This window comes from Montipora capricornis, chromosome 6 (genome assembly GCF_036669925.1).
Source record: "Montipora capricornis isolate CH-2021 chromosome 6, ASM3666992v2, whole genome shotgun sequence".
Taxonomy (NCBI): Eukaryota; Metazoa; Cnidaria; class Anthozoa; order Scleractinia; family Acroporidae; genus Montipora; species Montipora capricornis.
In genome coordinates this window covers 42047293-42060446 of record NC_090888.1, presented here as the reverse complement: position 1 = coordinate 42060446, position 13154 = coordinate 42047293, and the positions used below count along the sequence as shown (strand labels likewise).

The window sequence follows — 13154 nt, the reverse complement described above, 5'->3', positions numbered from 1 at the left end:
GCTCCAAATGTAAGGGGCGGCGAATGGTAAATGCGAGACTTTGCGAGACGGCGAGACCAGCGTTTTTCTTTGCGAGCCCGAGACATTTTGACCTTTTAGAATGCGAGACCGAGACTTCAAAGTGTTGGACACCTTCATATAAAAAAACGAGACTGCGAGACGCACATAACCGCTCAAAAAATGAGACTGCGAGACCCGTGAAATTCGACTAAAATTTTGCGAGACCCAGAGTTTTTGATGAACCATTCGCCACCCCTAATGTAGTTTCACGTCATTAATATGTAAACACTGCTTGCGCTTATATGCTTTTGAACAGCAAAAGCGGCCTTTGTTGTCTCTCTTCAGATCGCCGGCTTCGAAGTCGCAATGTTATGCACAGTATGAGATGAGCGGTGCAAAACAAGGGAATCACCTTAAATATAAAAACAGCCTGTTTTATGCTCCCACGTAGTCGAGAAAATGAAAAAAAAAAAATGCGTAGTTTTCTCGACTATCTGGGAGCCTTCGGGGAGCCTGAAACGGGCTAATATGAAACAGCTGATTTCCGGTTGCCGTCCTTGTTTGTCGCAGTGGGTGATGGGACAATACCCGCCTTTTCAAGCCCATTCTCCTAGCGACGAATTAGGCGTCTTGACTTGTCGAATGTGCAGTTTGTTGACTTTTTATTTATCATTTGATATGGAATGCTTTCGTGTGAAAACCAACTGGAAAGCCTGTTCTAATGTATCAGATTCCTTATAGCCACTTGAACTGTTATGTAGAATAGCAATCGACTCAAGAATTCTGTGGCCGATATGTCAAGCCTTATAATATTGGAGTCGGTAAGCCAGTACTGAAATTGTTTATTAACCCGTTGTACAGTTCATCTCATAATTACTCACAGTGTTACACGGAGACTGATAATGATTGGCACTGAGTTCATATATTTTTTCCTCCAGTTCAAAAGTGAAAAAAGATCAAGTCGCCTAAGATATACGCCTTCGTTTACTTTGTACAGGTGCCTCACACCCTTGTTTTGCCTCTCTTGGAGTTTGGTTTTGTTTTAAGAGTCAAATTTGTGGGCAATTGATGAAAAATAAACATTCATTAACCGTGGATAGAAGCTATGAACGTGTTGTAGGCTACTTAAAACGGGAACTGTCTTTCTTTTTGTTACAATTTACTCCCAAAAATGACCATCTCCTAGTCGGCTTGATAGGTCTAGTGGATGGGTACCGGTAAGCACTGTACTGGTTACAACACAGAAGTGATGGGTTCAAATCCGATTCAAGCCTAAATTTTTCAAGCTTTCCTTTCGTTACTGCTAAGGTGTGTGCCTACTATTGTTATTGCACATACGTTCTGCACACCTCGAGATATTTGGGTTCCCTATGGGTGGTGCTTTATAATACATAATACAAGACATATAAGATATATAAGATATATAATCCAAGATATATAATACAAGACAGGGATATTTTTGTGTGGTTTAAAAACTATGTGGAGAAAGTAGAACTTAGAAAGTTTTCTTGGTATCCAAAAAGAAAAGTGGGGGTAACCGTGCATTTTTGAGAGAGAATTCTGCTTCAATTTGGAAAAGAACACCATGCATGTATATGTACATTGCTTTCTATTTTAAAGCTCTTTACAAATATAGTTGATTACTTATCTTTGAAAAATGCATGGTCACCCCCAATTTTCTTTTGAATTTCAAGATCACTTGTTAAGATCTGCTTTTCCAACATGTTCATAAAGCTGCAGAAAGATACATGTAGCTTTGAATTAGTCGGCACTGTCCTTAAAAAACGTAAATAAACCAGTGATGTAAAATCTTGACATGCTACTATGTATGAGATTTGATAGGTGTATCCATGGAAGTTAATTATTATAGAGTCGGAATGGTAATAATTTGTTTTTTTTGCAAATGAATGTTGTGATTTGGACAATGGAGAGTGGAATTTGGAACAAAATGGGTTAAACTTTTAGTTACCAGTATACTAATGTCAAAATATCAACCCCCCATATTCTGTTAAAACTTCAAAACTTGGATAACTTCATCAGGGAATAAGTCGCCATGGAACTTTTAATTAGGAAATTTTAGTCACAATTTGCAATCCCAAATTTTTTTAACTTCCTAGGAAAGCAGAATTTGACTTGAAAAATGTTGCATGAACATAAGGACTGGTATAAACTTTTTACAAGCTATTCTCCATCCAAAAACAATTGTGTGAGCCTGTGTGAATGGGCACTTAAGTGTTTGTTTTAGAAAGATCTCTTGGGGATATACTGCAACTCTTTGAATTAGAACTGAATAAGATGTGAAGGTGCGCTGTCTCATGCAGATACAGGTGGTGGTGAAAATCAAGTTATTTTGTAGTAAACATTTTTTATGGTACTTAAACAGAAATGTTACTCTTATCTTTCCAAGGATGCTAATGAACTTGATGATATTGATGAAAGACTTAGTAAAGATGGTTACAGAACTAACATTTCCCTGGAGCATAAACTGCGGTACTTTTGGAGACAGTTCACTCGGTCAGAAACAAGCCTCAAATCATCTCTTGATAGCCTTGAACAACTCCGTAAACAACATGGAGAGGAAATGATTGAGGTTGAAAACTATGTTGCTCATATTAGACAACTTTCAGATGAGAGAGAGGCCTTAACCCAAGACTTGGAAGCAGAAAATGAACAGCTTAAAGCAGAACTTGAACAGATGAAAGTTGAGAAGGAAGCAGGAGCTTATGTGTCAGAGGATGTGTGTGACATGTTGACAGAAGCAGGTCTATCACAGATTGGAAGAGACACTAATCCAGTCAAGGAACAGGTTAATTACTTGATAAAGGAGAGAACGTCCCTCGCTGAAAAAGTCAGAGGTTTAGAAATAGACAATGAGAACCTCAGGAAAAATTCTGACACTGAGCAATCAGACAAGCGATTAATGAAACTTATGGAAGAGGAGAGAAAAGATATGGAAGAAGAAATGAATAGAATGCGTGAAATGATGAAACAAGTGAAACAGGAGGAGAGAAAGATTCATGAACAGGAAATGAAGAAAGTTACTGAGGAGAATGAAACACTGAGATCTCAAATGGAGAAAGCTCAAAAACAGCACAATGCAGATATGACAGAACTTATTAACAGACATCAAGGTTAGTTTGTTTGGGTTTTTGGGAAAAATACATTTAAGTAGGTCAAGATATCCCAGGTTATGATTAAGAAGTGGTGATTGCCATTATTATTAGAGCCTTTTGAATTAAGCTTAATGAGGCACCAATGGTTATTCAACGTTCCTAGACTCTAGTCTTAAACATCCCTTTGCTATGGTAAATCCTCTGTCTCTTGTCAGAAGTGTGCAAGAAATACCTTTTCCTAACATTCAGTTAGACGTAAACAACTATTGATAATGATATTGATAATGATAACGATGATAATGATGATAATAATAATAATAATAATAATAATAATAATAATAATAATAATAATAAGAAGAAATAATGAAAGAAAGAACATAAGAGTTTGTGCACAACAGTGAGTCTGATTGTTTGTATTTATTCATTGTGCAACAGATGAAAAGCTCAAGTTATTGGAAGAGAAGGAACAGGAGAAAGAGAAGGCAGCTTCTCATGGAACAAAAGCTGATAAAGTTTTGGCTGAAGTGGAGCAACTCAAGGTCAAAATGAGGTCAATTGAATTGGAGAAAACCTCATTACAGTCCATCGTAAGTTCATCCATGTATGTTGTATAACATGAAGCCTGTTCTGGGACAGTCAGTCATATGGCAAAAACCAACATTTGACTTGATTTGCTTTCATTGTTAATTTCATTTTACAGTGTCCTCAATTAGTGCTCCAGCGCTAGAACGACTTGACACTTAAATTAAGTTCCTTAATTTATGGTTGGCGAAGTCAGCACAACATATTTTATCCATCTTGAAGTATAAAGGGCATGCAATATGATTCCTGGTTTAATGGCATCGCCCTCTCTGATAGCTCAGTGTGACTGCATTTTAATAAGTACATATGCAAGGTCATTGGTTTAATTCCTGTTAAACTCATTGACAAGATGAGCTTGGGTGCTGGTGCCAAAAAGGTGGAAGGGCCTAGAGCACAACTGGCAGTATTGCACTGAAGGTAACCAAGGCTGTGCTCTAATGGTGCCCGGTCGCCAGAGGCTTAAGTGTCCCAACACTTGGTTTGGGGCGAGTGAGAAAAATTACCTGGTCACTCAGCCGTGTACTCTGGTTTATTGTACATGTATTTTAAGCAGATAAGCATGCAGACTAAAAATTTCAATATTCTGGTCACTACAGTTTACAAAAGCTCTCAGAAAGTCGAAACAATCGGTTCAAAGGCCATTCCACTTGATTTCACAAGTAACATAATCTGTGACTTTGCACTTGACGTCCGGCAGCCGCACAGATTTCAATTCCTTCTCAAAAAATAGCATTAAATTTGGCACTTGGAGTTTGGCATTTACTGGTTCTTGTTCATTTAAAAAAAAAAGTTGTTTCTTCCGCTCTGACTGGGGTAAAGCGAAGCGGTGCAATTTATTTTTGTATGAACAGGGAATCACAGTTTATGCGAATTTAATATTTTTACCATTTTTTGCTGCTGTGCCTGCTGGGCTAAAATATGTTTAGGTTATGGTTGTTTCCCCCTGTATATGAATTTACGAAAGAAAAAAGGGAAAGATCATGTTATTTGTTGTTGTTTTAGAAACATAGCAATGCCTTGTTGTCTTTGGTGTCGTGACAAATCATTGTGTGTCCTAAAAATAAATATGCAAAGACTGACTCTTTGACTGAACCCCAAAAGCTCATTCAACTTTTAAACATTTTACTCATAATGTGGGAAAAAATACTTAAGTTCTGTGCTGGAGCGATGATTTTCGTCCAGATCAAGAGGACTTGTTTAAAAAAAATGATAGCCTTTGGGCCGCCATCACGTTTCATTGTTTCAGGGCAGTTTTCACAGAATCAAGCGGCATTGATTCACATTTCAAATGAAAACTTATTTTCAACCTAACTTAAACCAGTAAAAAGGTTTACAGTCGAACCTCTCCTTATGGACACCTCTCTAATACGGACACCTCTCTAATACGGACAGTTCACTTGGTCCCAAGAAAATGCCCATACATTCTTTGTAAAAATAACCTCTATAATACGGACAACGGACACGAAATCTCGGCCCCAGAGAGAAAATTCATAAAAACTTAACCTCTTTATTACGGACACTCCAATGATGACAGTTCTTATTCAATACGATTTCCTGTTTGTCGTTACATGTATATCATTAAGTGTAATCAATTGTTTCATTGCTTATACGATAACAGTATCATTTGTTTTCAATCAGTTAACTGTAAAAATTATATATCGACATGTCATTGCCATTTATCATCAAGATTTCTTATTATTTGAAGACTCTCCAGTTGCTGCTTTCCTTTTTCTCCCTCTTTCCTTCCCGTCATTGAATCAAATTTGGCTGATGAGTTATGCAAGATTATTTCAAAAGCTCAGTCGTTGTATGTCAAAAAACGACTAGCGAATGCTGTTCAGAAGAACATCACAGACTTCTTTAACGCAAAATGACTCAATAACAAAGAACTTTCATTAAATACTCTACTGTATGTTAGTGTTCGCTACACTTGTTACTGTTCTGTTATGTTACTGCTCGGAAACTGTATTATAGTTTGCCATATGTTTTTGGAATTGTACAGCTTGTATTGTAACGATTTGTGCTGTCCATTATGCACCTCAAAGACTTGTTTGGGCCAGTTTTGATTTAAAGAACACTTAATACCATCAATGGAGCCTTTGAAGTGACGTAATATTCATGACCTCTATACAACGGACACCTCTCTAATACGGACACTTTGCTCTGTCCCTTCGGTGTCCGTGTTAGAGAGGTTCGACTGTACCTGTATTAGACATCAGCGGCATTGCCACTTTTCTCGTCTCTCTCAAGTGTGGCATGAAAAATTTGACGGGTTGCGGGTTTTTCTTGCACTAGCGAGTTCAGCGATCACCAGACCAGTTGCAGCAATGTTTCTTGCTGCATTTTTTATCTCAGATAATTAATTAAATATTAAATAATTAATTTGTGCGACCATCTGAGAGGGCTGGGCACCCCAGCTGCTTTTTCCTCAAAGCACAGCCTTGGTAACCATGGCAACCATGTGGAATACTTACCGAACCTCATACTTACCATCAAAGGGAGGGAGGGATGGGAGCAGGGAACAAACAGCTATTGCAAGCAATGACTGCAAATGATCCGCAAAGATCAAGCAAGCAAGAAAGCACAGCTAATATTTGCAATCACATGTACATACCCCTGGAGACTAGCAGCCACCCCACATAAGCATAAGAGCCTGGGGAATGACTGCTGGCCAGCTAGCATTGTATCAAGCTTAAGATAAGGCACCCCTGGCAGCTGCTATTATGGTCCATGTTTGATATTGGAGCACAAAATAACCACAGCCAGATGTACATGTAATAAGCTGAGAGTCGATTTTGATGAGGGGGAAAACTACACCAGCCTGACTCCCCTAAAAAAAGAGATTTCCAAGGTGTTCTGTTGTAAAAGATTCATTGTCATCCTTCCCCTCTGCTTTGGGAGAATCAAATGACAATTAAATAGAATTCATAAAGTTCTTTTCATGTACAGGTGCAGTCACTTGAAGAAGACATTGCGAAAGAAAAAGAGGAACTTAATAAAACAAAGATATCTCAAGAAGCAGCAATTAAGAAACTTAAGACAGAGTTGTCTGGGACAAAGCAAAAGCTTCAAGAGACAGAGGTTGGTCAGATGTGCACTAATTTTGATTTTTAAAATTCATTTTAATATTTAAACAACCCTTATTAATAATAAGGGCCGTATGTGTTAAAACCCTTTGTCTTACTAATAATGGCCAAGTTTGTTGGCATCATTGGTTGATGGCTTTAGAACAGGTGGCTGCATTTAATATCTCTTATCAGATCAGTCTTCATTGGCCATAAACAAAAAGAGCATTTAGTCACATGAACAAACTCATCACACAGTCAGGCTGAGTTTCTCTGTACCAAAAGCCAGATGCCTACACTTTTCTATGAATTAAGAGCAAGAATTAAAGATGAAGGAAGGCCGTCAACAGTCTCCATGGTAGTGTTTAAAGTGTTTATTGGAAGACCAGGTCATCCAGTATGGTGACCATTATGACACACTGTCGAAGACTCTAGAAGTACATATATTTAAGGTGGCTTACTACAGTTTTCCAAAGAAAAAGATCAAGGCTTTTGAAATCTGTGAAATTAAAGCAACAGGATGTCTCTTTTGAATAATTTTGCTAGTCAATGCAATTGATGTAAAAATAAATGCAAATCAGGGAAAACGCTTATTATGGTGACGGAGCTCCTGGCGGGGGGACTGGAAACTTGACATTTCAAAGGTAACTAAATGTAAGCACACAACTGTAAAGAGGTGTAGTAGACCACATGGTAAACTTAAAGAAAGGAGACAATATAATTAATTCAATTTTAATTAATTTATTACTATTTCTTATTTTTATTTATGTATTTATAGTAAAGAGCTATAGATTATAATCACGGTTGTTCAGGGCACTAATTCAAGTCTTTACTATATCATGCCCTTCTCCATTTTGGAGAAAACAATAAAATTAATTAATTAATTAATAAGTAAATTCAGTGATGCTTTAAAAGGCTTCTGTCTCTTGCTCATTTATTAATTAATAATAATTGATAATTATTTCAATTCACTCAAACTGCAAATATGTACGGTTGAACATGCGAATGTAGCAGCCCTAAAATGTACTGGAACTTGCATTTCTGTACTTTCTAATTTTGTCATTTGCTTCAGTTGAATAATTATTATATTCTTAAGGTTGCATGCATTTTGCAGCTCTTGGTTTTTCTTTTAAATTCAGTTTGTCTTTATTTAAAAACATTACACTTGTTAACAAATCTTTTTGCTATGAAAGTAATTTAATAGTTTTATGTATGTGCCTGTATGCCCACAGGTGTAGTATAGTTCGGATTTGCATTTGTGTTTAATTAGTGATGGGGGTCCAATTTTTCATTTCTTCAAACTATCAGGTAACACTAAAAACCCAAGAGGAAGAGAAGAAGACCCTTCAAACCCGGCTACAAGTGGCACAGAAAGACCTTGCTACCATAAGGGACAGAGAAGCTCAACTCTCCACTGAAAAGGTTTTACATCTGTTTTGAATTTCCTTTTTCTGCTCTAAATGGCATTAAAAATGGGAGGAAAAAAGCAGGACAGTATTAAAATGGTATTGTTGTCCCTTTTTGCACCTTTTGGCTTTGTCATGGGCCTCCTTGTGATGTTGACCAAAATATTAAGATTAGGATCAAAGTTCTGAACCTAGCTGTCCATCTTTGGAATCTTCTGGTACATGTAATGTTTGTGACTGCCTTCTAAATGGCCAAAATGCATAGTCTCATTCTAATGATTATTATTATGGATTAATTCAATTTCAACAACTGCTTTTGCTAATATTGTAGGCAGGGAATTGTCTAGAATTTCCAGGGGCTTCCACTGCGCCTAGCCAATGGCTGCCAATCCCTGTAACCCAGAACAAGTTCTCACATAAGACCTATCCAGGGATCTGGCACTGTTACTAAAAAGCAGTGGAGATAGGTAGAGAATGAGGAGAGAAGCTAAGCAAGGATCACCAATTTTTACTAAATATGTGGTTAAAAGACCCACTAAAAGATTGCCTAAGGATAGACAGAGCAGAATGCTATCACTCTTTCATGACAAGCAATTATTAATTTTGTAGTATTTACCCCGGTAAGTCATTAATGAATTAAAATCCATCGAAAAATGCATGAAAATAAGAATTGCCTGGTTAATCCATTGACTCCTGGGGCTTCCCCATTGACGAATATAATCATCTGGCGTTACACAGAGTAAAATACTGTTAACTTAAAGTATGGTTGGTTTAGACCAGTTTAGGGGTCAATGGGTTACTTTATCCGGCATTTTGAAAACATTTTTAGTGTGGTCCTACACTGTAGAACATGTGAGCTCCAACCTGATACAAGGTGTTTGAAAGTTAAATAGAAGTTCATGTTTCATCAGGGAAAAGACATAATTATTATTCTTGAAATGTATGATTTTCGGTAAATGATGAATTTGTGTTGAAAATTATCTGTTGTTTATCAATATTGTTGTGTCTCACTTGTTTGCAGGACAGTGTAATGACAGAGGCCCAATCTTCTTCTAAGAAGTAAGTTCACAATACATGTATCATAAAATGCATTTTATTCAGTTTAACCTGTGAGATAATTCTAACATTAACAGAATTAAGCTTTTAATTATTAGATAATAGCCTCTTTGCGTGACCTTGTCAATCATAAAGTTTAAATGGTCGTGGTACAAAATAGATGCTAGAAATGGAAAGAGCATGATGAAATTAGTGCATGATTTTAGAGCGGTTTGATAGTTTAATTTTAAGAGAATTGTGTGCTAGAAGGCAAAGTTTGCTATCCAGCAGCTGTTTTCCAAATAAATTTCAGTAAATTTCTGAAGCATTAAAATCACTGTAAAAATATCTTACATAACTGTCAGTGGCCTCAAGATTGACATTCTTACCAATTGCATCACGCTCTTTCCATTTCTGGCATCTATTTTGAGCCACGAACATTTTTTATGATTGACAAGGTCATGTGACAAGGCCATGCAAAGAGCCTATTGCAGTACTTGTGTATGTATGATGTACACATAAGTTGAATCCACTCAAAAAGCCAGCTGTCATGAATTGACACAGCTTGGCAGTATATGCTTAGGCAAAAATGTTGTGTCAACATGTTCAAGACCCACGTGTGCCAGGATCTTCACAGCTCTATCCATGTGTATGCAATTTGTACCTATTTTTTGGGAAATGTGGCAAAAGGTTGAGCACAAGGGCTCTTTAATATGTACTAGTATTATAATAATATTGTAAATGTTTTATTTCTCCAAACAATAAATTTTCCACCCTAAAGTAACATGGGGCAGTCTTGCTTTAGAATTCAAACACTTAATATATTACTGATTTCCATCGCACAAATTCAAGTTCAAGGTTATTGTAACAGTTTTGCCTCAGTACAGAGCATAGGCCATTTCAGAAACGTGAGAGGACTGGGACGAGTTTGGTTGTTTTCCGTTTGTTTAAAAAACTAAGACATTCAAATGAAAGATCAACCAAGTTTGAGAGTCTTTACCAAGAATAGATGTATTTAGAGGAGGAAAATGGTGAAATAATATATCTTCAAATATCACCTAAAATAGAGAGTTTGTATGGAATGGGTAGACAGGCCACAAAATTATAAGGGTTTGTGTGGGATTTTGCAACTTTTGCAAGTCTCCCATTTGGCCAATTTTCCGTAGGAAACTCTCAAACTTGGCTGGATAGCTTTTCATTTGGTAACATTTCAGTTGAAGAGTTTAGATTTTCAATCCAAGCAAGTTTGAGAAACTCACCCCAGTCCTCTCACGTTTCTGAAATGGCCTATAGTGTTTAAAGCAATTAAAAAGCTAATGATGAGGAAGCCTAAAGGAAACCCTTGGGCTTATAAGAGATAGGCTCCCTCAATTAATTAATAGTTATTATTAATATACATATACCAAGTATTAACAGACTGAAGTATGCTTTAAGGAACATGTTCCCATATGTACAGTACATTGATTGTTACAGGCAGCAAATAATGATACAACAACTCAATGATGAAAAGAACAGTTTGCAAGAACGTCTCAAAATTGCTGATGATACACTGGAGCGACAGATGAAGCAGATTGAGAATTTAACGTTGCAGCTGGGAGAGGCTGAGAGGTCGCTTGCAGAGAAAGAGGAGGATATAGAAACATTAGACAAGACTTCAAAAGATGAGGTACTGACATGTACATGTATAATTGGAAAAAATGTCTTATTAATTGTGGGATGCTGTAAAAGGTTCCATTCTGTTTCACATTCATGTTTTAACAGATCAACACGTTGAAGGCAAAGTTAATGAAGGCAACAGATGAAGCTAAAAGCTTAAAGGAAGAGTTGTCAGAAACAAAACAAAGACTAAACAAGGTGTGTTGACTCCTGGACCAGTTCATTGACTTGATGGGTTGTTTAATGTCGTCCATTCTTATTTATGCCATGTAAATAATAATTTTTCAGCTTCTATGTGAATATTATATTGCCCAAATATCACCAAAAAAATTGTGTTACATTCAATTTAAGGCCAGGACACACTAGGCGACGCCTGTTCGGTGTGATCAAGTATGAAGGGAAATGTGAACTAGATTTGTAATTCAATATGGCTGACCATATAACTCTCTCTCATTGGTTCATTTATATTTGTTGCAGCAACTTGTGGCGGGAAGTGTACATACCGTGCAACAGCACTGCTTTCACTAATTTTGTCGCTGCGATTAGTCACATGAATTCAAACTAGTTTTCATAAAATCAACCGTGTCATGCAAGGCAAATTGTTGTGGCGATTTGTCTCCACGATGTGTCACAGTGACTTATCGCCTAGTGTGACCTGGCCTTTAACTTTAACATTAAAGTGATAGTTAATCAAATAGGTTTATCCCATGTAAACTTATATGATTGGAGTCTTTCAAAATTATGGAATAAAAAATCCAATTATTATTTCTATGAGTGGTTCAACAAAAACCTCTATATTACAGTGTAATTGACCCAGTTTTGCTAAATTTCTGCCTTACGAAGATGCACAAAGTGGCAATACATTGCTCTTGACTTTTGAGAATTATTAGAGACTGGTGATTTCTGTTGGCCTAGTTTTTTCTGTTACTGTAACATCAGTCCAAGTCAAGCAATCCTAGCTGATCGACATTAGTGTTGTGAAAACAGCATAAAAGATGGCATTAAATTCACAGTTTAACAGACTGCTGATAGATTTTTGTTAAAATAATCAGATGACAAAATAATTATTGTGGGACATGCAATCAACAAAAATATATTGTAATCTTCAATTTCTTGTCTGAAACATTTTTAGTGTTCTGTGACACAAATGATTTAAAAATTATATAGTCAAAAAATGTTCAATAAAGGTGAATTTATTTTACATGGGGGTCAGATAACATTGCTTCAGGCAATAAATATTTAACAATAACATTATTGTTTACAGGTACATTTAGACAGAAAAGATTTGCATACCATTAGATATTTGCAAATGATTCACTGAAGCCAATATAACAAAATCTTGCAATGAGAATTAAATATAACATTCAGGCTGTGAGTGACTTCTGATTCCTCACAAGTAAATGTACAGGCTTAAGTGAAACTCTCTTTGTACATCACAGGTCATGTCTGATCACAAAGCTTATGAAACAAGCTTTCAGGAGAAACTGGTTGCTGAGTCTGGCCGCAGTAAGAGTGCTGAGGAGGAAAAAGAACTACTACGTGGACAGATTGTTGAATTGAGAAAGGTTTGGCAATTTCCTTTTAAAGTGAGATTATAAAGTTTTTAAAGTAAAAAAGCTATGTAGTTGGTATGCAGTCACCAATTCTCTCTTTATGACCACAATCATCTTCCTTGTTTTGCTAATTAATTGTGCGTAACAAACAATGTTTATACGCTAAAACTGATTTAATTTACATAAAGTCTGGAACTAGAATATTATATTCATAGACAAAACATATAGCTCTTCAATCAAAGGAAGTTACTGATTAGTAACTTTGTTTTGAATGGATGCACTTAGAAATTTATCCCAAGAGTCAAACACTACAAGTAATTATTTGTGTATCATTCAGCATTCACCAAGGTCTTTTTAATATTTATGGTTAATACTAAAGATTTGTTCGACAGTGCACAATAATATTATTTATTATGGAAGAAATTATGAATGTTTCTTCGTTTTCATCCTCTTGCTCCCAGTTTTATTTTTCTGTGGAGGGCATTCAAATTTCAACAGCAATGGACAAGTCATTTCATAAGTGTATCAATTTCATGTCATGACAAAATGTCTACTCAGTTGAGCTTAGTATCTTTATTTCACATTAAAATTGATAAAAATGCTTTAATACTTAGCATGAATGCATGTGCAAAATAGATTATTAGCAATATGCTTTATGTTAATCTGCACAATTGTATTTCATGAGAATCTGTAGTTGCACTTGAATTTGTTACTAAAGTAGTAGTTGCCTTTCCATGCGTGGTC

The 13154-nt window shown here is 36.3% G+C and overlaps 1 protein-coding gene across 1 annotated transcript in view; it reads left to right on the top strand.

Annotated features, from left to right (window-relative positions):
- Positions 1-611: 611 nt before the first annotated feature.
- The window catches only part of LOC138052185 (myosin-11-like), a 40813-nt gene continuing 28270 nt past the window's right edge, over positions 612-13154 (top strand). The window contains exons 1-9 of the mRNA XM_068898565.1: positions 612-821; positions 2408-3131; positions 3549-3700; positions 6645-6776; positions 8069-8182; positions 9188-9225; positions 10675-10867; positions 10963-11055; positions 12297-12422. Coding sequence (XP_068754666.1) covers positions 795-821; positions 2408-3131; positions 3549-3700; positions 6645-6776; positions 8069-8182; positions 9188-9225; positions 10675-10867; positions 10963-11055; positions 12297-12422 — 1599 coding nt within the window. The 5' untranslated portion in view covers positions 612-794. The remainder of the gene's footprint in view (positions 822-2407; positions 3132-3548; positions 3701-6644; positions 6777-8068; positions 8183-9187; positions 9226-10674; positions 10868-10962; positions 11056-12296; positions 12423-13154) is intronic.